The sequence below is a fragment of the Danio rerio genome, chromosome 6 (assembly GCF_049306965.1).
Source record: "Danio rerio strain Tuebingen ecotype United States chromosome 6, GRCz12tu, whole genome shotgun sequence".
Lineage (NCBI taxonomy): Eukaryota > Metazoa > Chordata > Actinopteri > Cypriniformes > Danionidae > Danio > Danio rerio.
In genome coordinates this window covers 8,461,974-8,489,667 of record NC_133181.1, presented here as the reverse complement: position 1 = coordinate 8,489,667, position 27,694 = coordinate 8,461,974, and the positions used below count along the sequence as shown (strand labels likewise).

General features: G+C 37.5%; 3 protein-coding genes and 1 long non-coding RNA gene across 19 annotated transcripts in view; 1 reads left to right on the top strand and 3 right to left on the bottom strand.

The window, feature by feature from the left end:
* Positions 1–1,913, bottom strand: part of myh10 (myosin, heavy chain 10, non-muscle) — a 121,179-nt gene extending 119,266 nt beyond the window's left edge. For all 11 annotated transcript variants that reach the window (XR_012407609.1, XR_012407612.1, XR_012407608.1 and 8 more), the window contains exon 1: positions 1,753–1,913. The gene's annotated coding sequence lies outside the window, so the exon portion shown is untranslated. The remainder of the gene's footprint in view (positions 1–1,752) is intronic.
* Positions 1,190–7,368, top strand: LOC141386179 (uncharacterized). Its single transcript, XR_012407631.1, has 2 exons — positions 1,190–2,030; positions 6,750–7,368. It is a non-coding gene; the product is annotated as an uncharacterized lncRNA (long non-coding RNA).
* pa2g4a (proliferation-associated 2G4, a) lies at positions 3,877–21,336 on the bottom strand. 3 transcript variants are annotated; one of them, XR_012407208.1, is made up of 13 exons: positions 21,163–21,336; positions 18,659–18,787; positions 14,620–14,725; positions 13,532–13,601; positions 12,499–12,591; positions 12,148–12,211; positions 10,123–10,201; positions 9,380–9,458; positions 9,062–9,270; positions 7,533–7,679; positions 7,311–7,438; positions 6,791–6,844; positions 3,877–5,067 (listed from the first exon to the last, which is right to left on the bottom strand). XR_012407208.1 is itself a non-coding variant. In XM_073952643.1 (13 exons), exons 7-13 carry the CDS (start codon positions 10,197–10,199, stop codon positions 5,005–5,007), a joined length of 630 nt encoding a protein of 209 aa, XP_073808744.1. In that variant the 5' UTR covers positions 10,200–11,384; positions 11,797–12,211; positions 12,499–12,591; positions 13,532–13,601; positions 14,620–14,725; positions 18,659–18,787; positions 21,163–21,336; the 3' UTR covers positions 3,877–5,004. The 3 variants fall into 3 exon arrangements, 2 of the variants coding, with proteins under 2 accessions (XP_073808744.1, NP_001002070.1); XM_073952643.1 differs by having other exon boundaries at positions 7,533–7,627; positions 9,137–9,270; positions 10,123–11,384; positions 11,797–12,211; NM_001002070.2 differs by having other exon boundaries at positions 4,954–5,067; positions 7,533–7,627; positions 9,137–9,270; positions 21,163–21,299.
* Positions 21,337–22,969: 1,633 nt separating this feature from the next.
* The window catches only part of erbb3a (erb-b2 receptor tyrosine kinase 3a), a 65,992-nt gene continuing 61,267 nt past the window's right edge, over positions 22,970–27,694 (bottom strand). For 3 of the 4 annotated variants that reach the window (XM_073952696.1, XM_005165701.5, XM_005165702.5), the window contains one exon: positions 22,970–26,332. In XM_073952696.1, the coding sequence (XP_073808797.1) occupies positions 25,530–26,332 (803 nt within the window). In that variant the 3' untranslated portion in view covers positions 22,970–25,529. 4 annotated transcript variants of the gene reach the window in all.

Genomic DNA, 27,694 nt, shown 5'->3' with positions numbered 1-27,694 from the left:
CAGCACTTTCATTCCACCATCGTCTTATAATAATTCAATTCAGTCAGTAGTTCAAGATCACTGTGCTTGTTTTTAGTTTTTCGTTGGATTTATATGTTATTATCTGCATTTGTGAAATTGTTATTGTATTGTGTCCCTACTGCTTTGTATCTGCTTTTCATGTTGCCTCTTGGCCTGGTCGTCATTGTAAATGAGAACTGGTTCTCAATTGACTTACCTAGTTAAATAAAGGTTATTAATATTTACGGGGATATAGGGAATGTTCGATTAGCATTTACATAAATACATTACACTGTTAAAGTGACTTTTTTTCTCTGAGTAAAACAACATTAAAGATCTTAAACTGATACCGTGGTCATTGCGATTTTAAAAAATATCAAAAGTCAATTGGCACCACTATTTTGAAACTACTGGCATTATTACAGGCAAAACACATACTAATAAAACTAAGGTCTTGGACAATCAGATAATTAACTGAAGAATATTTACATAATTTTTACCTTCAATTCACAGATTTTGCATAGAGAGCAAGCTTTCTGATGCAACATGCTGGAAATCTGAGAGAATTAATCTCTAAGATCACAAACATTGATGTATTCTTATCTTTGAATGTAGGTTGCAGCCTCCACAGGTATTAATTTAGCTGTGCTGGTGTATTTTTTCCTCTCAAAGTGCGAGAACTATTGACTTGCTACTAAATATCTTGAATGTTCTTCTGAACATTCTTTGCTCACATCTTGGATGAAATTACGATGTGAAAATAAACAGCAAATTTTCATTTTAGGGTGTCTGATCTGTCTTTTTAATATTGACATTCAACTCTCATTTTAAGAAATTGATAAATGCTTAAAATACAAAAAAGTGCATATGTGAAATACCCCTCAAGCTCGATGTTTGAAGATGAAATCCAAAAGTAGGAGTTACACACAGCAGAAAAAAATTATGTAAACAGCTTCTGTATCATTCATTCCACACATGCCAGATGATTTAGGCTTAATCTGTTAATTTATATACCTTGAGTGGCTCTTCACAGTGGAATTAACAAAAAACAACTCAATAAATTCAAAAACCAGATGGTCTGGCCTACAACTGGAGTTACTGTAATTCCCACAGAGGAAATATAAAGCTAAAATAAGGCAAGCATGGCAAAAAATAGGTCATGCCTGTTATTTCAAACACGAGATCCGTTATACGGGAGATGAATGCCCGGTAAACTGAAGCGAGACTCCTGGGCCGGGATAACGTTAGTCCTTCAAAAATTCATTCAATGATAACGCCCTCAAAAAACGCATTTCTAACGGTCACTCTCATAAATAACTTAAAATTGCCGACAGATATTTTACATTTGTAACGTTATATCGTTAATGGGACGAAGTGACTGTTAGCTAGGACACAATATTCTCCAGCACGAGCTGAAGTTTCTGAGGCCGCCAAGCGCGTGCTCAAACCGGGAGCTGCACGCGCCTCCTCCTCCTCAACATCATCACCATCTCCCGTTATATGGCCTGTGGCGAAGCGGACAAACGGTTTTATAAGTGTTTTAGCCAACATATGGAGCCCGTGACCACCCAACGGCTAACAACCGTACCATTTAGGACTGTATCCCTGTTTAAAACAGCCGCAATAACAAACTCGCTAGCGTGGGTTAGCGCGCGAGCTCTCCCGGTTGCTTGAAAAGTAATGCGAAAAATAATCCGTTACACTGCAACGGAGGAAAAAGCTGAGGCGAATTGAAAAGACGCATAAACTTACCACGGGCGGTCAGAGATGAGAGCTACGTGCACGAAGAGATGAATGAGTGGCTATCCAGCGCGTCCAGTTTTTATAATCCAGTTATTTTGAAAGTCGGCCAAATATTCCCTTGTTTCGCCCCTTTGCACTGATGCCACCGTCCGCAGCGCCGCCGCTTCTCCGAACTCCTCAACCGAACTCAGCATCGCATTCTGCTGCGCCCGCCCCTTCGGTCACACCCACTGAGATCCTGATGGAACGGGGATTGGATTGAAACGGGCCTTGACCACAAGCTATTGGTTTGTTACCATTACACCCCCAACAAAAAGTGATTGTTCACGCAAGCTTTCTTCTAGCGGGAGCAGAATCCATAGAAATACATTGGTTGCAAGGCCGCGAGGACAGGACGTTTTATAATAAAAAAAATATTATTATTATAAGTACAAGCATAAGAGCAGAAATGTCTTACAAATAGAAGTGTTTAAAAATAATATGCGAAATAACATAATACAAGTTGAAAACTTATTATAAAACCAAGTGATGTATCTAATCTCTAATGCCTATCTAAGATTGACGTTTACAATCTCACAAAGATTTAAGTTTCCTTGATTTTCTGATGATGCTGTTATTCTTTACAAATCGATTCTTTCAAAATTAACTTTATTCTATATAAATTTTTATCTGTTTCAGGTTACAAATGCTGACAAGTCTTATATTAATTATTATTATACATTATAACACAAATACAATAAGGTAAAATTAAACTTTTATCTACATTTACAGAACAGAGCACAAATAATAATCAAATCAATAAGATAATGCAAAAAAATTTTTTAACAGAATAGACACACAAACAAATAAACATTTAGGGCCTTCTATTAATTTCATTTTTTCATAATTTAGATTTTTACCAACTTTAAAGATTTACAGTATAACCAAAATTCCTTTTGGAAAACCAAAAACAGTGGTTTTGTTTAAAGGCACTTGCATTTATAAATATAATTTTTTAAAAAAATATTAATATTTTCCCTTAATAAGCCAAATAAATATACTTTTTTTGAAAATAGAGAGGACAACTTGAGAAACTTAACCACTCGAACGAATCAGACCAAGGTTCTGCTCTATATTTTACAGTCTATGGTTGTGCTACATAAAGTCAAAAAATAAAAGTTGTTTCAATGCTAACCTCACAGAATGTACAATTATTGTGATCAAAATTAAGTCTAAGAAACACAGAAGATGGGTAAATATCATAAAATATTTTAAAGTTTACATCTGGTCTAATATATAGGCTGTAAAATAAAGCTGCAGCAATATATTATGTAATGTTTCTCTTTTGTTCGAATTAATTCAGAGTCGAATTCATCAGTGATTCATTCAAAAGATCCGACTCTAAACCACGATTCGTGTAAAAACATGGTAAATGATGAAGGATTATATCCGTAATTTTACTCGTAACCTTAAACTGATAACAGTAATACCAGTAATTTTATGGAAAAGATTAAAACGCCACTTTGTGATTGATTAAATTAAGACATTTTAACTCTAAATTTAATTGACGTTTATTTTTGTATTGCAAAATGATCTAACATTATATAAATGTTATTAAATATAAATAATATAAAGGTTGGTTATAAAAAGTATTATAAATGTAAGAGATATTAATATTATTATACTTATTAGAAATGTTGTATTTTAAAGTAAATTAAAATTGAAACGTTTTCATTGAGAAACACTTCTGCTTTTATATTTTCCAGTGCTCTTAAATAGTTTTCAATAATTGTCTGTTTGTATTTATAAAACAATTTAAAATCTTTAACCAATGAACTGAATAAACTTCAACATGAGTTTGCTAGTCTGGGCCAAACAGCGCCACCTGTCAGCTTTAATCAGATCTACTTTAACACTAAGAAGATCTCTTTGCTGGACACTGAACCATATCGGTAGATATAGAATTATCTGCCTTGAATAGAATATAGTGACACAAACCCTCCAGCATGCTCCTGTCATTTCGTAAAAATGTGCAAAACGCTGAGTTCCCTGAAAATTGCTTTAAACATAAGGGATTATTATTATAAAAAAGAAACCATGCAGAGGTCCCGAGTGTGTACATTTCTTCAATTAATAATGACAATTTCAAAGAAATTATATTCAAAGTTATGTTTTATTTCATTAGTTGTAAAATAGTCCCATATGATGGTTTGTACTACAAAAACAAGATCGTGTCGATTCCAAACCTCCACTCTCCTCTCCCACACAAACCTTTACACTCTGTAAGCATGTCACAATAACCAACATTTCGGACGATCTACTGAGCCTCAACCAAACCTGCGAAAAAGTCAAATATTACAGAACCACTTCCCATCACCTCTTCTGGAATTGTTGCACTGACTGGATTGAACAATAATGCCTGAAAAGCTTTACAATCCAGTCCGAGCCTAGTTTTGATCTGAATATTCAGTCAAGCGGACACTCTATTGCTCAGTAAAAGTAAAGTGATAACGTGTTGGTCCTTGTCCAGAGGAAGTAATAACTCAGCTTCAGCGAGTTCAGATGTATTTTAGATCAGACCTTTAAAGCAAACCCATGATAAATCAGACTTTCTAATGCTAAGTTGAATTAATAATATGTCAGATTTGTTTGGAAAAACAGCCCTGCACCAACAAAATTATTCCACACTTTAAAAGATGAAGAACGGGATTAACAAGATATGAACAAATAATTCTCCAGTATTCAGGAGTCGTCTTCAGATGTACAAATGTAATGAGGAAATCTATATACTCAATTTGATTTCTAATGCCCCTGTAAGCTATTCTCGATCCTACTTCTCAGATAAAGAAGATTGTTTCATCTTTGAAACCCTGAGAAATAGCTGCAATTGAATTATCGGCCTCGAACCACTTAATCTAATCAAACGTAATGCGGTTTTAAGTTAACCTTAGGGCCAAACAAAGCATTTCAAACAGTCAACGGTTGTGAAAAACGCAACTCTACAAAAGAATTGCGCAGCTTTTTTAATAACATTTTGAAAAAGGCTTTGCGTTCCAGTTGAAATGCAAATCGAGTGCTTCAAAATGGCAAATAGATTCATTATGAAAATACAAATTCGTAGTGGAGTGGCGTTTCTCCGTAATGGGGGGAGGCAGACATGTTTAACACAGGTTTAAGAGTGGCTCGTGATCGAATGAGTGATGAGGGTAAAACGGAGAGAAATGTTGGGAGTTTTTGCTCGTCAGGGGTGGGGGTGGGGGTCTTGAGAGGCTTGAGTTGCCTCTATTTGGCTGCAACTTCATTCTCAGCTGGTTGGCCTGTTGCAGTCTCTGCAGTTTTGGAGGCCTGCAATCAAAAGCAATAGAAAAGTGAATACAGACTATGAACTGGTGGTGTTCAATTATGCAATAGTGCTGTCAGGATACTGGAATTCGGTACCAGTCGATACTGACATTTTTAAAACGTCCGTTTTCTGCTAACATGTGAGTGCTGTTGAGCATGTTCTTAAAGAGCCCCTATTATGGGTTTTCAAATTATGGGAGTTTTCCAGGATAAATAACAAAATGGGAGGGTGGCTGGAGATGGGCTGAAATACGGGACACTCCCGGGAAAAACAAGAGTGTTGGCAGGCATGCTCATACATACACTCAGCACTCTGACTACTTCAATATTGCTGATAAGACGTGGTGGGTATTTCACTCTGTCTCGCGCTGTCGACCAATCGCAACAGGCTGTCATTGGTCCAATCAGTGCAGATTAGCTTTTAAGGAGGGGTTTATGAACAAATGAGTCGCTGTACGATTCATATGGGAGTCACTAGGATAATTAGGTAAAAATAAATGCTTATTATAAGACCATGAAAGTGTTTTTTGACCTTGCATGCATATCAGCCTGTTGTTGGAGACCTTTAAAACCAAAATATGACCCCTTTTAATGTATAATAGGGGCTCTTTAAACAGCCATTGTGTTCATGTGCTCAACAGAAATGACTGTGATTGACCGAGAAGGTCATCAGTTCACTGAACTCACAGCCGTTTACTGAGTGTAAACACAGATACAGAAACACTGGAGCGTTTTAAAGACACGATTCGTCAGCGGATTGACCGTACCTCAGCTTATAGACAAAGCAGCTGATCGACGTGACTTTAAAGCGCTCCAGTGTCTCTGTATCTGTTGTTACACTCATTAAACAGTGGTGAGTTTGGTAAACTGATGACCTTCACGGCCAATCACAGACATTTCTGTTGAGCACGTGAACACAATGGCAAATCAGCGATGTTTTCAAACAGGTTCAAATGTTAGCAGGAAATGGACGTTTTTAAAATCTCAATATCGATTAGTACTGAATTCCAGTATAGAGACAACACTATAATGCAACCTAAACAAAACGCCATGACAGTATACACTTTAAATCTGCATATCTGTTTTCCTGTCTGCAGACTAACACTATGTTTCATGTTGAATAACAGAATTGGACAATCTTACATTGTGCAATGAATGGAACATTAGAATTTCTTTGTGTAGCGCAATAGTGGTGGTAATTCAGTTTTATTGCATCCAGTGGATCGTGGTATAAAAAGTTCAGTGTGTAAGTCAGTCCCTCCAGGATTTTGCAACTCCAATAGTTCTTGAGATAAAAAGAGATACATTTGACATGATTTTTGTGTGTTTTCACAGCAAAACACAATAATTGAAGCAAACAATGCCACAGGTTGATAAAACATCACAAAATCAGATTGAATTATATTTTTTAAATCCTGGAGAGATAGATAAATGCACACTACAACTACTATTCACTTTAATCACATACAAACAGTATACAGTTGAATTTAAAATGAGTCGCCCTCCTGTGAATTTGTTTTTCAAATATTTTACAAATGATGTTTGACAGAGCAAGGAATTTTTCACAGTATTTCCTATAATATTTTTTCATCTGGATAAAGTCTTGTTTGTTTTACTTCTGACTTTAACAGTATGTATGATAAATTATATGAAAAAAGGCCATCAAACCATGTTTTGTGTTTTAGGTCAGAAAAAGCCAGACATGCTCGACAACATGAAGCCTCACCTTCTTTTTCTTCTTCTTCTGTGCTTTACGACTTGCAGAACTCTGGATCAGAGACTGAAAATAAAGAAGTGGAAACATCATGGTAGGAAAAACTGTATTATTCATTCATTTTCCTTCAGCTTAGTCCCTTATTTATCAGGGGTTGCCACAGCGGAGTGAACCGCCAACTTATCCAGCTTACATTTTATGCAGCGGATGCCCTTCCATTCACAATCCAGTACCAGGAAACACCCATACACTCTCACATTCACATACACTACGGCAAGTTTAGTTCATTCAATTCACCTATATAGCGCATATCTTTGGACTGTGGGGGAAACCGGAGCACGCGAAGGAAACCCACGCCAACACTGGGAGAACATGCAAACTCCACACAGAAATGCCAACTGGTCCAGCTGGGACTCAAACCAGCGACCTTCTTGCTGTGAGGCAACAGTGCTAACTGCCGTTAACTGGCCGTGCCAGCCTAACTGTATTATTATTACTGCGAATGTAAACAGAATAAATGGGTCTTGTATACCTTCAGTTCAGGATCTTGAACGTCATGTTCAGACTTGTAGAGTTCTGCTTCAAGTGGTCCACTGGTGATTCTCAAAGGCCCATTGGCCATCAGTAGCACTGTAAACTTAAACTGAGCCACAAATTCACCTAAAGGAAGAGGTGGAAACAACGATTTACCAATTGTGGAAGTAAACAAAGAGGTCAAATGAAGAGAAACTACTAAATTGATATTAAGACTGACCTTCTTTCTCATTGAGCACACTGAAAGGCTGCAGGAGCTCGTGTTTGGCACACTCCACCACTCCAAGACGAGCTTTTCCTTCATCCTCAAACGCCCTGCAGGATACCAACACTCAATTACACTGACATCTCAATCAGCTGTCCATCACTACATCATTCTCTTAGAATTTCCATGACATGACAAACATCAGGGCTCGGTGTGAGCATTTCACTTGTGTTTGTGACTAAGAATAAATCTGTGAGCATACAAACAATCTTAAATTGTGAGATGACGGTATTAGTATTTCAAGAGTTCACACTTAGCTGATGATTGATTATAAGCAAGTTTGGCATGCTGTCCCGGGAGAGAGCCCTGGGCTCCCTCCTGATTGCAGGGTGAGAGGGGAGATTTGAGCTCGGCTAGATCTCGACAACTCCCCCCTTGATAAGAGCTGATGACTAAAATGAATGCTATGAAGAGATATGCTGCAGGATGAGAGTTTGACTATAGTGCTAAATTTACATTGATCAATTCACTTGTAGTGCATGTTTTTGGAATGTGTGAGGAAACCGGAGAACCCGAGGAAAACCCATGAGAGTACGGGAAGAACATGTAAACTATGCTTAGAAACGAAGAACATGTAAACTATGCACAGAAACGACCGCCGGTCTGTTGAAGGACTTGAACCAGTGACATTCTTGCTATGAGGCAACAGTGCTAACCACTGGGCCACCGTGCCGCCCTATGAAGGGAAAGGTGGAGAAGGGTGGAAGGGGGAATTCTTCAAATCGAAGATGGCTTTAGCGAGACACCCTGGCTCTTTATAGTGGGTTAGGACTGGCCTGATTGGTGGATCATACGTAGCTAATGCAGAACCAGCTGTGTTCAATCATAATCATGTGATCCTCTCAAAATTAGTTTATAAATAAACTTCACTTGGTATATTTTCATTGAAAAAACATTGGTATGTAACACTAACAATTAAAATATCAAGATCACATTGGCGCAATAGCCTGATTTGAAATCTTTTATTTAATGTTTGCCAATCTCAACTGAAACATGCAGAGGGCGGGACGGTGTAGCTCCTCCCTTTCTTAAAAAAAACAGCCAATAGTGTTATGTTATACCACCATTTTACTAGTGAGATCAGTTGAGCTCAAACGCATCATATGAAAAGTGTCTTAAAGGGGGTGGGGCATGTCAGATACTAGAGAGCATTTCATTGGTCACGATTTGATGAGAAACTGAAGTATGAGGTGATGAAAAAAAAAGCGTTGATCCATTTAGGCGAAGTGACAAACTGCAAGCTTTACATGTTTATATCATATTTGTATCTTCTAAACCTGAATTGTTTCACTGTTTTAGTGCGCACTAGCTTGTAAATATCCTAAAAACAATACTGATATAGACATCTAAAAAACTTTTTTATTTCATGGGACCTTTAAAGTAGACAACAAAAATGACATCCTCAGAGTCAAGCTTGCATCCATCATATCAAAGACTTCTCAAAGGTGTTCAGTGTCTTCTAGTCAAACTAAACATTCACAGACAAACAGACTATATAATTCTGCCTTTATATTAGCGACCTGATTTTAATGAAAGAACTGAAGAAAAGTGTCTCCAACCTGAGAGTGAAGGGCATGGCATCGAAGCGTCTCTCCACCTCACTGAAGAACATTCTAGAGGTCTTCATCTTCAGCCCATACTGCTTGCTGGGGTCTCTTTTGTAGATGGTTGTCCTCTGGCCTCCATCTCTAGCCTATGACAGAGAGCAGACAAGCTAAATATTCCAGTTGTTTTTATTGAACACAAATCACATCTATGAGATGACAACAATAAAGCTGAGAGAAGGCAGGATTATCCCTCACCTTCCCCTCTCCTGAGCTGATCAGCACATCTACAGCATACACTTCATGAACCTCAAACTCTGCCTTCTCATGGTCCTTCCTGTAACCAGACCAACAGAAGCCAGTCAATGCAAATTTGATGACAAATTATTTTTTGATTTTATTTGTTGACACATTAGCAACTTGACAAAATAAATTGCCAAAATAAATTGCCACATTAGTCTTGACAAAATAAATATAGGTAAAAGTATAATACATGATAATAACAACTTACAATGTACTTCATAATTGAAAAACAGTTATATATTTTACATTAAAAACCTTACATAGGATTATTTTCAGTCCAATATATTATAAATTACTTGGTTATTCCCAGTAACACATTTTTAAACACATCCAAATTGCTCTCAGTATAAAAATCTTGTCTAGTTGTCTTTAAAATCTGCTGACTAATACTGTTTTAGTACATGTGTTTGCAAGGCTGTTTTAGCTGATAGCTTGCTTCAATACAATCAAACCCCACATGGATTTTTTGTCCCGTAAAATAATCCACTAGACTAAAATCTTACTTCTAAAAAACAAAAATTTAAAGGGAATAAAATACTTTTTCCTGCCTTCAGATTATTCACATGGAGATATTGTATATAAACTAATAGCAGAAAAATATAAACCAAGCTCTGTGGTGGCATAAAAACCTGCAAATATAAAATAACTGTAAAAATAATAATACATTTTATTTAAATTGAAATGTTTGTCTTTTATACTTTTGTTGATCTGTAGGATTCTGGATGATGGTTTTCTCTCCATCAATCACATGTTGCTTTAGTTGATGGGACAGCATACCTATCCATGAACAGAAGAGAAACACTGAATAATGGCACACACAGAAAGTCAGGCATTCCTGTTGATTTCTGCAGGTACATCGAGTTCTTCACACCTTTCATCTTTTGTGTGATTATTTCACTCATAACTGAAACATGTTCTAATGTTAATATGTGTTCAATTAAAATGACCAGCAGGATCACAGGGTGATCAAGGAATCGGTCTCTTTCATACACTTTCAACCAACTTTTAGTTTTTTGAGGGGGCGTTTTTTGCAGGTATACATATTGGCTGCTACTGAACTTTCAATACAACATTGCAAAATAAATGTGTGCAGTTTACACATTAAGATGAAAGACAACAGTGAAATAACAACAGTTAATCTGCAATCAGAACAGAATGCTTTTTACATCTTTAAACCAAACTGCAAAATTGAAATCCACCAATTAACACTAACTGCAGTCTACTTGATCAGATTTTATTACCAAATGTAAGGAGGTCTTTAAAGTGCTCCATGTATTTGCAATAACCAAAGTTATGTGAATAAAAGCTAGATTTATTTCCTTAAAAGACTAAAATGCCCAACTGACAAGACTTACTTGTATGCAAGCATCATCTCTTTACAGGGTCGTACACATTTTTACTACTAAAATTCCATGACTTTTCCACAACTTGCAGGTACATTTTCATAACGTAATGTTTCTTGTAATGTCTACATATACATGATAAATAATTAGAAACACAACGACGTTCAGATTTATTACAGCACATCATAGAACACGCAACAATCTATTTTGTTAACATTTGTTTTTATATTGATTTTGATTATGCTTACGCAACACTAACAATGTGAGAGCAAGTTTTTGGCCAAGGAAAGAAGACAACTAACCTGTATTCAAGTTAGGGCTGCACAATGTATTGTTTCACCATTGATAATGCAATGTGAGCATGCACAATAGTCACATCGCAGGATATGCAATGTTGGGATTATAGTTTAATATGGAGTTAAATCCTAATGGAGTAAAAGTTTATCATCTGCATGCATATTTAAAGAGATAGTTCAGCCAGAAATTACATACCATTCTCATTACACCCATCACTTGTTTCAAACATTCATTTTTTTAAATGAACACAAAAACAATATAATTAATAACTCCTATAGTATTGAAACAAGTGTGAGTAAATATTTGAATCTTTAAGTAAACTGTCTCTTTAAGGCCTGTGACTGTGTGAACATTTCAATATTTCAAATTTTGAAACATCTGGCTACAAGAAATGTTTTGAAACTTTAATAAAGATTAAATAATGTACAAAGGAAGACTATGCAATGTTGATTATTCAATATCTGTAGTTGAATAGTAAATACCTGAAAACTAGAATTCACTTTGATCTTTACTATATTTTATTTATCTCTGCTTGTAATTTGTTTGTTGTGTATTATTCGAGATTCACTCCTCTACAAAATTCCCCCCCAATCAATCCAAATAAACTTGTTAAATCATCTGGTGAAATTGTATTCACATCGCTATATACATCACAGAAATACAAAATATCATAATGTCATATTTTTCCAATATCGTGCAGCCCTAATTCAAGTATACAGATATTTGTTAAACTAATTTCCATCACTTTTCCAAAACTTTGTGGGTTTTTCTGTTTTTCCAAAACTTTTCCAGGCCTGGAAAATGGCATGTCAAAATTCCAGGACTTTTGCAGGTTTTCCATGACTGTATGAACACTGTCTTTATAAACTTTAATTAAAAAAATACTCTGATTTCTGCAGGATAACATTTCTTAAACTGGTTCTTTAATGCAGTTATGTGATATCTATCAAGTTTTTTTGTTTCAAATCATTATATTAATTAATGTGTTTACTCATACAATCCACACCTTCAAACTGCTTTCTGGGTGGATAATCTTTAAATTTTGGTCAGGCTGTACCAAAAGAAACATCAGCCAAAACTCACCCTCAATTGGATTGCACTTGAATGAGTGGGCAATCTTGTTCCAGGCCTCGGTTACTTGAGTGTTCTTCAAGGTAAATTGGGCAGGCAGAAAAGACAAAAGACATTGCATGAGAAACAGACCATCACTTCATTAATATTAACATTAAGCTGTCTATTCTGCTCACTCACATTGAAGAGCTGACCGCCAACGTTGTCAAAGTTGCTAAAAAGCTTTACTGTTTGGTGCATTTTTTAATTATGGAGCCAAAAATGCGCAGTATAGCCGTAATAGTTTCATTTAATTGGCCTTTAGGTTGAATGTATGGGGACACCATGTTCATTTCTGATTCTAGCTTGAGGTAATGTACTAACCTGGTTGCCTGGTTTAACAAGACGCAGCGCTGCTTCTGCACATAGGTGTGCTGCTTTGATGACGTCAGCTTTCCTTCCTGTCACAGGTGCTTCCTGAAAGCAGGTGATAATGTACAATCAGTCACAAATAATATATTGAATAAACTGACATCACATTTAATTATTCAACTATTACACTATGCAGTTGAGGAAACAAGCTAGTATTAGAAAATTGTAGAATAACCATAAAAAATAAATAGTAAGGCCATGTTGGAGATCATTGACCATAACAGCGTAATTTACAGGCATGTGGGAAAAAACAGAAGACGAGTCAACATTTACCCATGGGAAAATCTGTAAAACACTGTAAAATTGTATTGTAATACTTGTAGAAAGGCAAATGTAAAAATAATAATATAAATAAACAGCACCGCATATTGTATTGTGATGTGATCGAATTAATGGAGACAAAGTATCGTCCAAAATCTATCATAGATAATACCATGAAGTTTGTTAGTTGGTTTAAAAGGATAGTTTACCCAAAAAATGAAAATTCTCACCATTTACTCACTCAAGCAGGTCTGAATGTTTATTAATTTTTTTTTTGTTGTTGTTGTTGAACACAACACACAATATTCTGAAGAATGATGAAGAAAAAAAAGCTAATGAGATCCATAGAAAAAAGTAAAAATACTAAAAAAAAAAAATCAATGGCTGTATTTTTCGACATATTTCTGTTTTTGTGCTTAACAAAATAAACAGGTCTGGAACAAGTGGAGGATGAGTAAATAATGACGGAATCATGGCAAGAAAATTGAGCTAAAACTAAAAATCTGACGTTTATAATAGACTTTTTCTAAAAACTCTAAAATAATATTAGGTTTCACTGTGTTTAGATTTCTACAAAAGTATTCACTGAGTAAAAAACTCTCTGGGTTAGGCACATGGTGTAAAAAAAGCAGGCTTGAGAGGGATTTGACAAAATAAAATGTTGCTTATATTATGTAAACAGAAGTAACAGCGAGAGAATAAATATTAAGGCAGACACACAAACCTTAGTAGCTCCAATAACAAAGCTATGGGCCACATTAGAGATGAAGCCGTCAACATGAACTCCTAAATCACTGTTGAAAGCAATGAGAGAAATTTAGGAGAGAATACAGAAAAATAAAAACATACAGCCAGGGGGAAAGTCAATGAAACTCCTATGTGAACTAACTCTGATGACTTTTACTTGGGAGAACTCTAGACATGTGAAAAGGGTCCATTGGAAAACATTGAGCATTTTGCTCTAAGAGGAATCACATTGAAAAAGAAAATTACATCTATAAAAACACATTCCATAATTATTATACCACAGAATCTACATTAAAACACTCACACCACTTATTAAATATGTACAGTTGAAATCAAAATTAGCCCTCCTGTGAAATTTTTATTCTTTTACAAATATTAAGTAGATTTTTAGATGTAATATTTTAATTAACTAATTTCTTTTGTCTTTGCCATGATGAGAGTACATAATATTTTACTATTTACTTTGCAAGACACTAGTATTTAGCTCAAATAGTAATTATTCTCCTATTGTAAAGTCATGCAGTGTGAAACCCCCTGTTGCCGATACATCTTTCAGTGTAAACACAGCATCAACGGAATGCTACCCCAAAAAGTCATGCAGTGGAAAATCGTGCAGACTGAACTCGACATTAACTAGATTATGTTAGTTAAGCAGGTAAGAACAATTAAGCAAGTTATTGAATAACACTGTGTGTAAAAGTGTAAAAATATTTCTAACTGTTCCGATTCCAGTAAAACTAAAAGAAATAAGACTTTTCCCAGAAGAAAAAATATTATAGGAAATACTGTGAAAAATTTCTTGCTCTGTCAAACATATTTGAAAAAGAATCAAAATTTTGATAGAGGGCTAATCCTTTAGATGTCATCTGTATGTCTAAAAAACAAACAGCTTCATGTGTGGAGGATCACAGAAAACAAGGGAACAAGCAGGAAGACAAGAAGGGGTAGAGACGGCACTGGGATGCATCACTGAGGGACAACTGCATACAAGATGGACTGAAGGACAGAGACTGAAGGAAAAGACACAGGGAGGTTAGACAGACGAGCTGGAGGAGTTTTGCCTACATTTTGACCAAATCTCCATCTTTCAGCATGTAGTCGGGGTCGCTCTTCAGGGGAGAGAAGTGGCAGACACAGTTATTGACTGACACACAGGTGGGGAACGCAATACCTGCAAGAAAGGACAACCACCAATCCTCAACAAAAAGACCTTCTGCATAATGTGTGAGGAGAGAGAGACGCTTCAAATAAAACCTGCACACCTATGAAGCCCACTCGCTCTCTTATGAACCACGAGAATTTAATGAGTACACCCCTCTCAGATCTCGCTTTGAAATTCAGATTTTCAACAGGATGCTTTACAATAATATGTGTATATACAACATTAGATTAATCACTGTCAAAACATATAACTTAAAAATAGTACACCTAAATGAATCTGTTAGAGTAAAATATTTTTGTTAATTAAATAAAAAGAAAAAAGATTTTTTTTTAAATCAAGAGAAACATTAAAAAACAGATTAAAAATGTTGTTGAAATTAAGGCTGCAACTAACGATTATTTTGACGATATATAAGCTGCGTGATTATTTCTTTCGTGATTAATTGAATAAAAACTAAATGTCTTTTTTTATTTGACAATTTGCTTCTTATAAATCCATAAAACAGTAAATCAGGGTAGTATTTATGTATAAAAGTAAGTAAAAAAATGCAAAAGCCACATTGTTAATGGAGTTTAATTATATTTAATTTTGACATTTAAAACCTTTAATGAGAAACTAAGTTTGGGGGAAACGAAAAAGAAATCTATAAAAAAGCAAAACAGGTGCTGTACTCCTACTATATTCACATTAGAAAATTAAAATAAACACACTGACAAAATATTAAGCAGCACAATGTGTTCACATATAAAAATGATAAATAATAATAATAATAATAAATATATATTTATTTTTGAGATAGAAATCAGAAGAGCAGGCATACTCCACTGCTCAGTGCAAAATGGAACGTTATTAGAATTCGCTGCAAACCACAACATTGACTAATTGTCACACATGCTGATTTTTAATATGTGGTGTCTCACTCTATTCGCAGCGCTTAATTTTAGTTAAAGTAGCGTCATTTAATGAATCATCACTATGTTATACTCACGAGTAGCAACTGAACTGATCTAATTTAATAGATCATTAATTTAACTAATCTAACTTCAACTATACCACTTTGACACGATGATGACGACTATGGTAAGCTACTTTCCGTCCATGAAAGCTGTCTTGAATAGCGGGCATGTTACAGTCTTCTTAGATGCATTTAATATAACATTCTCCCCTGCCTTGGAGGACTGGGGGGGCATGTTCGTCAATATCCTGCTCAGTTATGTGAGCAGCCAAATTAATCGATAACGCCATTCGTTGACAACAAATTTCAGTTTCGATAATTATCGATAAGTTTTTTGCACCCAAAGGTAAAATTTTGGAGTTTAAATCATTCATTCATTCATTTTCTTTTTAAGTTAGTCCATTTATTAATCAGAGGTCAACTTATGCAGCATATGTTTTTCGCAGCGCATGCCCTTTCAGCTGCAACTCATCATTGGGAAACATCCATACGCTCTCATTTACACACATACAATACGGACAATTTTAGCTTACTCAATTCACCTATAGCACATGTCTTTGGACTTGCGGGGGAAACCGGAGCACCCTAAGGAAACCCACATGAACACAAGGAGAACATGCAAACTCGCACAGAAACGCCAACTGACTCAGCCGAGGCTCAAACCAGCAACCTTCTTGCTGTGAAGCGATCATGCTAACCACTACGCCATTTAGGAGTTTGTAATTCTTTTTTCGTAACACTTCATTGTAAATTGAAATGTATTATCTTTCTATTACTAATAATGTTTGGGGAACAAACGCAAATCGAAATGCATCACATAAACGCTCATTTACAGTGTAAAATGATAGACATTAAGCACAAACCTGACTGAACCCGTCAGGACTCATCAAGTCTCATTGGGTTTGAGCAAAGATCTCCAGCTCTAGCCTGTTGTGCACTGTGTTTCTGAAGCCACCGATGGTTGGGGCCCCTCAATGCTGCTTGCAGCTTTAATTAAAATTTTGTAGTTTGTACCCATTTGTTTTTCTCATTTAAAATTTAAATGTAAAATCTTGTATTTCCAATGATGTTCAGTGGACCAAACTGGAAAATTGATGAATATAACCTTTTAATCAAGCTGCGTTGTTTAAATGCAGGGCAGCACAGTGGCGTAGTGGGTAGCACGTTCGCCTCACAGCAAGAAGGTCGCTGGTTTGAGCCTCAGCTAAGTCAGTTGGCGTTTCTCTGTGGAGTTTGCATGTTCTCTCTGTGTTCGCGTAGGTTTCCCCCACAAGTCCAAAGACGTGATAAAAGTGAATTGGGTAAACTAAATTGTCCGTAGTGAATGAGTATGTGTGGATGTTTCCCACTGATGGGTTGCAGCTGGAAGGGCATCCACTGTGTAAAACATATGCTGGATTAGTTGGCGATTCATTCTGCTGTGGCGACCCTACATTAATAAAGGGACTAAGCCGAAAAGAATATGAATGAATGAATGTTTAAATGCACCAAACTATATAGACCAGGGGTGACCAACCCTGTTCCTAGAGATCGACCTTCCTGCAGATTTCAGTTGCAACCCATATTAAACACACCTCCCTGTAATTATCAAGTGCTGTTCAGGTCCTAATTAATTGATTCAGGTGTGTTTGATCAGGGTTTGAGCTGAACACTATAGGAAGATCGATCTCCAGGAACAGGGTTGAGCACCCCTGATATATGCCCCTTTCACACATACACATACACATTACCGGCAATTTTCCGGAAAGGTTGTATGTGTGAACAGGCCCTTTTTGAAAATACCGGTAAATTCAGTCTGGCTATTTTCCGGAAAGAGAAGTTGTAACATTACCGGTAATTTGCCGGAATGCTGCGATGTATGAATGCAGAAGGAAGATTGCCGGAAAGAGCGCGCGTGCACATGTCTAGAACGTGCTGACGTAAGACGTCTACTTTAGCCAATCAGAACAGTCAGACGCATTTACGTCCGCGCGGTTTATGAGAATAAAAGCCTTTAAATATTTTTCCAGACACATTTAGCTGCTAGATGTTAGTCAGATAACATTTTTATGTTCCTTCTTAATGCCAACTGTGTAAATAATTATCGATAAAATGTTTATGATAATCCGTTGTTTGCTTACCTTCAAGCTTTGCGTGTGCCCTTGAGCGCCCATAGCGCCAGCACACACACATATCATGAACATCTCGACATGCGAAAGTGTTTCTCTATGTTTTCATTGGAGTTGTACTCAATACTGATCCATCCGAAGAGTTTTAAATGTAGTCAAATGTTTACAAACACAAGCGCAGCCGTTTAAAGCTCATTTCTGGTTAATGATGTCAGAATTTACCGGCATTTTGCGATGGATGTGTGAATGCTGTTTTCCGGAAAAATTCCGTAACGTCCTCGCCTGTGTGAACAGCGCTTTTTTGAATTTACCGGTAAAGTCGGAAATTTTCAGGATATTTATCGGTATCCCTGTGTGAAGGGGCTATAGACTATATTCACTGAGAACTGGACTAATATATATCAGTATTCAACAATAGGGACTGCTCGATTGCCAGTGTGAGAGACGCTTGAGACAGTAGACAGGATCATTCCTGCCCCAATTGGGGCCGCGTTTTGTTAAATAATTTTAAACTGCAATAAAATACACCCATCTTCCTTACTGCTCTTTTTGGTTTGCTAACACAAGATTTTGCTCACTATACATTTATTAAAACTTTTAAATTTTATTTAAATACATTATTTGAATAATTATTAACATTTAAATAATTATAGACATTAGTTTTGACACAGTGTTTAAAATATGTGGCTTAAAATTGCTATAAAATTTTATTTTTTCTTTGGTGGGGCCAGTGAAAATTTTGGCAGGGCAAGTTAAAAATCTGAACCATTGGCCTGATCGAACCAGTAGAAAAAAAATCCTTAGCGTTGCACCCTGTATAGATAGCTTTTTAATAGGGGTGTACTCATTCATGCTGTGCGCTGTATATTTAGGTCTCACCTTTCTTCATGTCCTTTTCCCGTTTAAAGATCTTCCCAGTCTCTGCCATGATGAAAGCGTCTCCTTTCTGGCAGAGGCTGAGAACTGATACTCCTGGTTTGGCTGCCTCGATGACCGCCCTCAACGCCTCTACAGACACAACACAATGCATTCAAGTATAATATACAAGTGTAATGGTGCAATTTCAAAGTCCAACCTTTCGTTTTTACTGTTTAGTGAAGTAATGTATGTAATGTGTATTTATATAGCGCATTTATCGTGTATGGTCATACATCCAAAGCGCTTCACAATCATGAAGGGGGGGGGGGGGGGGGGTCTCTCCACACCAACACCAGTGTGCAGCATCCATTTGGATGATGCGACCCGCAGCCACAGGACACAGACGGCAGTGCGTTCACCACACACCAGCTATAGGGGGAGCGGAGAGACAGTGATAGAGCCAATTTTGTGGATAGGGATGATTGCGAGGCTATGATTGGTAAGGGATGATCTAGGGAATTTGGCCAGGACACCAGGGTTACACCTCCACTCTTTACGAGAGCTGCCATAGGATTTTTAATTTTTAAAGTGGTCTTTAATGAACATAAAAGAGCACATGTCACTCCGCTACTCATCCGTTTGCACTAGCTGCCAGTTGTTGCTCGCATCAAATTCAAAGCTCTGATATTTGCTTACAAAGCGATTTCTGGCCCTTCTTATCTGCTCTCACTTCTGCAGATCTATGTGCCCTCCAGAAACTTGCGTTCTGTGAATGAACGTCGCCTCGTGGTTCCATCCCAAAAAGGGAAGAAATCACTTTCCCGAATGCTCGCGTTCAATCTGCCCAGTTGGTGGAATGAACTCCCTAACTGCATCAGAACGGCAGAGTCACTCGCTGTTTTCAAGAAACGACTAAAAACTCAACTATTTAGTCTCCACTTCACTTCCTAATCTGCAATTGCCTCGCTGGATTTACCACTAACTGTACTAAAATAAATAAATAAATAAATAAATTTACTAATACTTTCCTTCTTAGACTTTACAGACCTGAAACTTGCCTACAGCACTTATTCATTGTTGCTCTTAGTTGTGTAAATTGCTTCGGATAAAAGCGTCTGCTAAATGACTAAATGTAAATGTAATGACCACAGAGAGTCAAGACCCCAATGTCTCATCCAAAAGACAGCACTCACTGACAGTTTAGTGTCCCCTTCACTATACTAGGGCATTAGGACTGGCATAGCCCGCATGTTGAGCACCCCCTGTTGGCCTCTCTAACACGACTTAAAACAGCCACCTAGTTTTTCCCATGCGGTCTCCCATCCAGGTACTGACCAGGCTCAGCCCTGCTTAGCTTCAGAGAGTAAACAGTCTTGGGCTGCAGGGTGATATGGGCTGCAGGGTGATATGGCTGTGAAGTGTGAAGCATAGCTCAACAAGAAGCAAGCACATGCTGATATTCTATAACTCAATATATAGTGATAATGAACATGCACTATAATGATGTCATGAGCACTTCAAGATACAGTGAATTATTATTTATTAAGCTTTTAGAGTGCCTTCAATGAAGGTTCAGATTGTGATATTGCCAGTGCTTTCGGCAGCAACAAATGCTTGAAGACTTAATAGATGTGAATTTATTATTAATAGGTGATGTTCCTTTCTTAGTTAATGCCTAATGAAGTATTAAAACTAATTGTAAACATCTCAATAAATGGAGATATTTTTATAAGTTTGGTTTGGATTTACTTTACTACTATTTTTATCTAACTATAATATGGTTATTTCTCCTGATTCTAATGCATTATTAGACATTTACTAATGAGGCTTTATTGCAAGGTTTTAAAAATAAGTGATTAGGGTCCTGAAAATATTTAAGTACTAACATCACAAGATTAGAAATCTATTTAACAAGTGCTAACTAATACAAGCAAAATATCAATAACAAATTCTGAGACTAATGTGGCAGAACTATTAGTCCTTGTCGAGCCAATAATGGAGCTCAACCATTCAAGTTCACAGTGTAAATAGGCACAATGAGCCAGTCACTGACACCAGCTGCTCGGTACAGATAGTCAAAAACCCGTCAGCATCTCCAGAATTGTCACTGCTGACACAGGACTGCTGTTCTGCCCCAGTAAGCCAGCAGTGGATATCACTAGTCGAGCTAGTAACACACGCCTTTGAGGACTAACACACACCAGTTGGCAACGAGAGAGCCACAAGTGTCCCCTGACATGCACTGAGGGCTAATGCTAGCTAGCATTAGCTCCAGAATGACTACCTCCATAATGTAGGACTGCACTAAAGTGTAATGTTATGTGCTTTACAGACACGCGCCGGAGGAACAGCCGTGCATTTAAAAGAGGTTTAATGCAGCTGTGTGTTGCGTAAGGTCACAGCTCCGGAACAGATAGATATCTGTCGACCCACGCTGCACATCTCGTCCCAACACATGGCATGCATGAGAAGCGGCGTGGAGGCCCGTGTGTCAGCCACTCAACACCTCAAAACGTCAAACTCACGGTTGGCAATGTCACCGCCCATCTTGTACTTGGTCACGACCAAGTCCTCGGCGATGGTCTGCTCTTGCTGCTCGTCGTCGGACATCGTTGCACCGGCTCTGGAAGAGGCTCTCTGTGAGTCTGTACGGTGAACGGACAGCAGTAATCAGTCACGCTACCACCAGGCGGCTCACCGAACGTGCCGCTCCGCCCACGACCTCCACGCATTGCGTGACCACGCCCACTACGCAGCCGCGTCAGAGGTGTCGTCATATTCTATGGCGCCAAAACCGACAGGCATTTGGATACTTTCCAGAAAAGTATTTTTCCCCTTTTTTATTAATTATTTAATTTTTGGTCCAATACGCTTCTACAGTAAGATTAAGCTTTATGTAACCACTGCTACACCTTTTCAGGCATTTTGATTGAACATTCACAAGCAGTACTGACAGAAAAAAAAAATAAATAAAAATAAATAAATAGAACGATAAAATTAATAAATTAATTAATTAATAATACATTTATTAAATTAATAAATATTAAATAAGATAATTATTTAAAAAACTAACTATTAATAAGCAATCAGTAAGAAAAATAGCACAATTTGTATAGTTTATCTATGTTAAAAGTTTACCAAGATAAACATTGTTTGAGAATGTGCCTCACGAGGGAAGTTTGGTTTTCAGTTTTTGAAGTATTTGCATGCTCTATTGCTCTATTGACATGCTGCAAAGCATTTGCACGCTGGTAACATGTTTTAGCAGATTGCTAACATTTCACTAGCATATTTTAACATGGCAATTGCATTTTAGCACATTGCTAACATATTACTAGTATCTTTTGGCATAATTGCTTGTTTTATATTATTGCTAACATGTTTTTTTTAAACTTTATTATGATTTAACACTAAAATGTCCTACTTTAAAGCTTTGCTGGCGATATGGATTGATTATAGAAATATTAATGTCATTAATTAAAATACATATAAATATAATAAAATAAATAGCCATCGACCAAAAAATATAAAAACTAAATAATAACTAATTTAATATAGGCAATCATCTCACAGCAAGAAGGTTGCTGGTTTGAGCCCCAGCCAGGTCAGTTGGCATTTCTGTGTGGAGTTTGCATGTTCTCCCTGCGTTGGAGCGGGTTTCCTCCAGGTGCTCCAGTTTCCCCTACAAGACATGTGGTATATGTGAATTGAATAAACTAAATTGTCCGTAGTGTATGTGTGTGTACGGATGTTTCCCTGTGATGGGTTGCAGCTGGAAGGGCAATCGCTTAGTAAAACATATAATGGATAAGTTGGCGGTTCATTCCGCTGTGGCGACCCCAGATTAATAAAGGGACTAAGCCGAAAAGAATTTGAAGGAATAATGTGTTGTGACACTACCAAATGAAATAAATAAAATAGGGGGTGATGCAGTGGAGCAGTAGGTAGTGCTGTCGCCTCACAGCAAGAAGGTAGCTGGTTCAAGCCTTGGCTGTGTCAGTTGGCATTTCTGTGTGGAGTTTGCATGTGGAGTTTCCCTGCGTTGGAGCGGGTTTCCTCCTGGTGCTCCGGTTTCCCCCACAGTCCAAAGACATGTGCTACAGGTGAATTGGGTAAGCTAAATTGTCCTTAGTGCATGAGTGTGAATGAGTGTGTGTGGATGCTTCCCAGGGATGGTTTGCAGCTGAAAGGGCATTCGCTGCATAAAAAATGTGCTGGATAAAATGGCAGTTCAGACCCCGGATTAATAAAGGTACTAAGCTCAAAAGAAAATGAATAAATGACAGACATAAAATAGGGTGTATGTCTGAAAGTGAAGGTTTCAAATGTTGATTCATATTTATATACAAACCTTTTATTAAAAGTGTAAGATACAAGTAGTTAACAAACAGTGAATAAAAAAATCTATTACAAAGTTTAGAAAATACTTTAGTCTGATATGTGTGTGTACAAAACTATAGTTCTGTTGTAAAAGCTTGTTTACTGGCCATTCCATTTGAAACGTTACACAAGTACTTCATTAGGGTTTGTTCAGAAGGCACGGACAACACCTCTCAAAGCAAAAAGTCAACCCAAATTCAACAAATATGCTGTTCAACTAGCATCATCAAATGATAACCGTATAAATTCCACATGTATATACAACAGATTTGACACTTTTCAAACATTACATTGTTTTTAAAGAACAGATGCACAGTGATTTAGCATATAGAGTAGCATTAACAGCTGTTGGCTGAATAGGGCACTTCATAAACACACTAAAAACATATTTAGCACAACACTCACTTTTAAATCCACAAACACATGGCTTGATGAGTTACACAAACTTGGCACTGACAGAACATTGACAGCCACCGCACACGTACCGTACACACACACACACGCATTCATTCATATGTAAATATCAGTGCATTCAACGTGTAGCTATGCATCTGGTCATTCTAGTACCTCCACCACCACACACACACACATATATATACAAGAACAAAGCTGCTATGCTATTTCAACTAGCGCTGTTTAACAATAACCGTGACTAATCAAGTACAAAATAAAAGTTGTATGTACATAATAAGTGTGTGTGTATTGTGTATATTTATTATGCATATGATCACCAGTAGTGTTGCTCTTGCAGATTGCTGGAAAACACTCACATTCATCTGCACTACAAATCCCATCATGCGCTTCACTCACACACCTGGCCTTGATTGCAAACACACACAGTTAAAGCTGTTCAGGACTAATTAGATGCACCATAAACACAGCACACACACATTGTTGCTGAGTCTCACCAAGAGTACTAAGGGTGGAAGGAGGAAACTCAATGAAGTCTCTGAACCAGTTACTGGTTTAACCAAGAGTGATTGTCTGTGGGTATGTAGGTCAATCAGGAATCAGGAGTGTCTGGTCCATTTGAAAGATAGAAGGCTGTAATGCACTATTATGCCGGGGTTACGCTGCACTTCTCTCCCTATAGACTTCCATTCCATAAGCACGCTAATGTGACAGACTGGAAATGCAAGCTCGTGCGACAAGTTTTGCAGTTGGCTGATTTAGAAAGTTCAACCTTGGTGAACTCTGACCTGCAATATCGCATCATGTGGTTGTGTGAGACCAATCAAAGATCAAAACATGACCTCTCTGTACAGAAATTTAAAATATGGACCAATCGTTCACTTTTTTAAATGTCTAATCCTCTTCTTTAATCCCGCCCCTTTTCGCAGTGCCGTATGACAGAACTTTGCATGTTCAAACTCTAGCGTGACCGCGGCATCAGTCATAAAACTAGAAGAACAACGTTGCTGTTTTGTTTATGTTTAGAGCATCACGCAAGCGCTATCCTCGTCTTGCCTTCCATTGTTTTGATCTTTGCCTTGTTTTACGATTTAACTTGATTCTTTGCTGTCTGTACTTAACATTCGCCCTGCTTTTGACTACAATTCAGGATTTCCTGCAAGTTCCTGTTTCCCCAAGTCTTGATTGTTGCCTGCCTGACTATGCTTGTTAATAAACCGCACGTGGATCCTCGCCTCTGTTGTCTCAAACACTTACGTGACAATACAAATGTACTCATATGCATGTGTATATACTAATTTTCATATATTCTAGCATGATATATAATTTTGGGTTATAATAATCTAAATATAAACAAACATTTTCTATACATGTAGATACGCATAGATGTATTTATATATTCATAATAATCACACTTGCAAATTTAGCTTTGTATGCGATAAGTCACGATTACTCGTTTAAAGTCTGCGCGTACCGGAAGTTGATGTACTTTCAACTTAAAAGGACTATTGAAAAGGGGGCGGGGCTTACATTTTGCGCATCATTCCCTTATATAAATTGCAAATGGGGCATGGTTAAAAATAATGTGTGAGTGGTTGACCTGACGTCAACAGAAGCACCATCACTCCAAATGCATTGGATTAACGCTATCTCACGCCAATTCATAACTTATTGATTTAGCGGCTAATTTGTATAAAATCGTTTTTCATACAATTGAGTACGATTTGCTGATCCCCCAATGATGGTTGGGTTTAGGGGTGGGCTTCTTTTTAAAATCGTACATTTTCATAAGACTGAACTTGTACGAATTAGCTACTAAACTGACACAACGTAAAATAGTTACGTTTCCTCGTGAGATCAGGTTGGAATAACAATATGCGCTAGCAAAATAAACATTGTCCATTTTGATTTCACACTGTTGATTTTAACAGCACTACTAACCTTTTAATGCCCCATTATTTTACAACAACAATACAATTTACATCAAAATACATCGCATCAGTTTTTTTCCCCTGGACTCATAGCAGTATGAAGTGCATTTCTGAAAACCATCCAGAACATTTGATCATTTGCATGAAGTTCCTTCAAGCTGTTTCCGTTTCTACGTGCGGACAGCTTTAGTTTTATGAAATGATCTGCTGTGCCAATAATCAGGGTTATCAAAAGCATTATGATTGGTCCCAGCGTGCACCTGTACATACGGTCCCGGGCTACGAGGTCCTCCAGACCAATCTTCATCCCTTTCCTCATCTTCTCCATCCAGATTCTGATATTCAGCTCCCGAAGCTCCGCCTGCAGCCAGTGAGTCCATATCCTCATATTCATACGCTTCTCCTCCACCGCCCTGCACTCTGAGCGAGTTTCTCAACCGGGGCTGATGGTTGCTGTACTGATAATCTTCATCTTCATCATCATCTTCTGGAGATCTTCTGAGAGGAGGATTGGAAACGGGTCTCGGGAGGTGAAGTTTGAGCAGCATGTTTGCTGCTGGTCCTCCTGCACCACGGATGTCCATGTACTCGTACTCCACCTCCAGATCCCCATCTGTGTATTCTGCTTCACTGGAGAGGAAATCTCCATCGCTGTGACTCCTCTGGTCAGTTGAGGATTGAGAGAGTCCTCCGCTGCTTTCCGAGCCCTCGATCGATGACCTCTTACTAGGTCTGCTGGGTTTGTGGTTGCTGTACATCCCGCCAGGGTTAAAGGAGGCGCTGCGGTTTCGTGGCGCTCGTTGATTGTACTCTTTTAGCTGTCCTGGTATGTGGCTGAGAGAGAGCGTCTGGTTGTTCATGTACTCGTATTCTTCACCAGCACCTCTGTTGGCTTCCAGAAAGTCTCCAGAATGACCTCTCGAGAGTCTCTTTTGAGAAAGCGTTGAACGTGATGATGTGAACAGAAGAGTTTCTAAAGAAAACCATAAAAGGAAAAATGTTCATGTAGGTATTTATAAGTATGGAAGCTTATTTACGGGTAATTCTTCAACTACGGGCACTTTTATGTCCTTTGATCATATTTCCAAAAATATATATAATTTTGTTCAAAATTCCTCTTTCTTTGTTAAACTAACAATAAAGCCTGTTTTTAAAAAATTTACCAGCTTTCTATTATATATTTTTCATATTATTTAACCTCCTTTTACGTGTCAAAATCAGTTTTCATTGTTGTCCACTTACAGATCTTAAAACTAGACAATTAGTTTAAACTTATGAGGCTATGATAGTACATTTTTCAAGTTTTTTTACTCAACTTCACAAGGCTAAAAGTGCCCGTAGTTGAAGAATGGCCCTTATGCATGAGTTAAAGCTGTTGTTTTTTTTCTAAAGGTGTGATGGTGTTACTGGGACAAATATTGCAGGCAAAGTTGTTGTCAATGGGATTATGATGTATGAAGTCATGTTAAAGGGTTAGTTCACCAAAATTCTGTCGTTAATTACTCATCCTCAACTCATTTCAAACCTCTGAGACCTTCGTTCATATTCAGAAGACACATTTAAATATTTTAGATGTGATTATTATGAGAGCTCTCTCATCCTCCATAGACAGCAATGGTCCAGAGACATTCAAAGTCCAGAAAATGAACTAAAAACATTGTAAAATCATTCCCCGTGAAATCAGTGATTTAACTGCAATCAGATGAAGATCCAAAAAAACTTTTGTGCACCATAAATCAGTAAAATTGTTTACTATGGCCAGTTATATCAGGATACATCAACCTCTAAAGGACACTTCACAGTGAAAAAAATCAGGGCTGCCATTTTGAAGTGTCATTTCATACCAAAGTGCTCGAAACTGGCCACTTCAAAGGGCATTTTGGAATGAAGGATTTTGCAATAATAATAATAATAATAATAATTAATAATTACTTACATTTATATAGAGCATTTCTGGACACTCAAAGTGCTTTACACATAGGGGGAATCTCCTCATCCACCAAAAGTGTGCAGCATCCACTTGGATGACACGACGGCAGCTATTTTGCGGCAGACCGCACATCACACACCAGCTCATTGGTGGAGAGTAATGAAGCCAATTATGATATGGATATGGTAAGGAGGCCATGATGGACAGAGGCCAGTGGGCAGATTTGGCTAGCATGCCAGGGTGAAACCCCTGCTCTTTTTCAAAGGACATCCTGGAATTTTTAACGACCACAGAGAGTCAGGACCTCGGTTTAACGTCTCATCCAAAAAGACAGCGCTCACTGAGCAGTATAATGTCCCCTTCACTATACTGGGGCATTAGAACCCACGTATACCGCCCCATGCT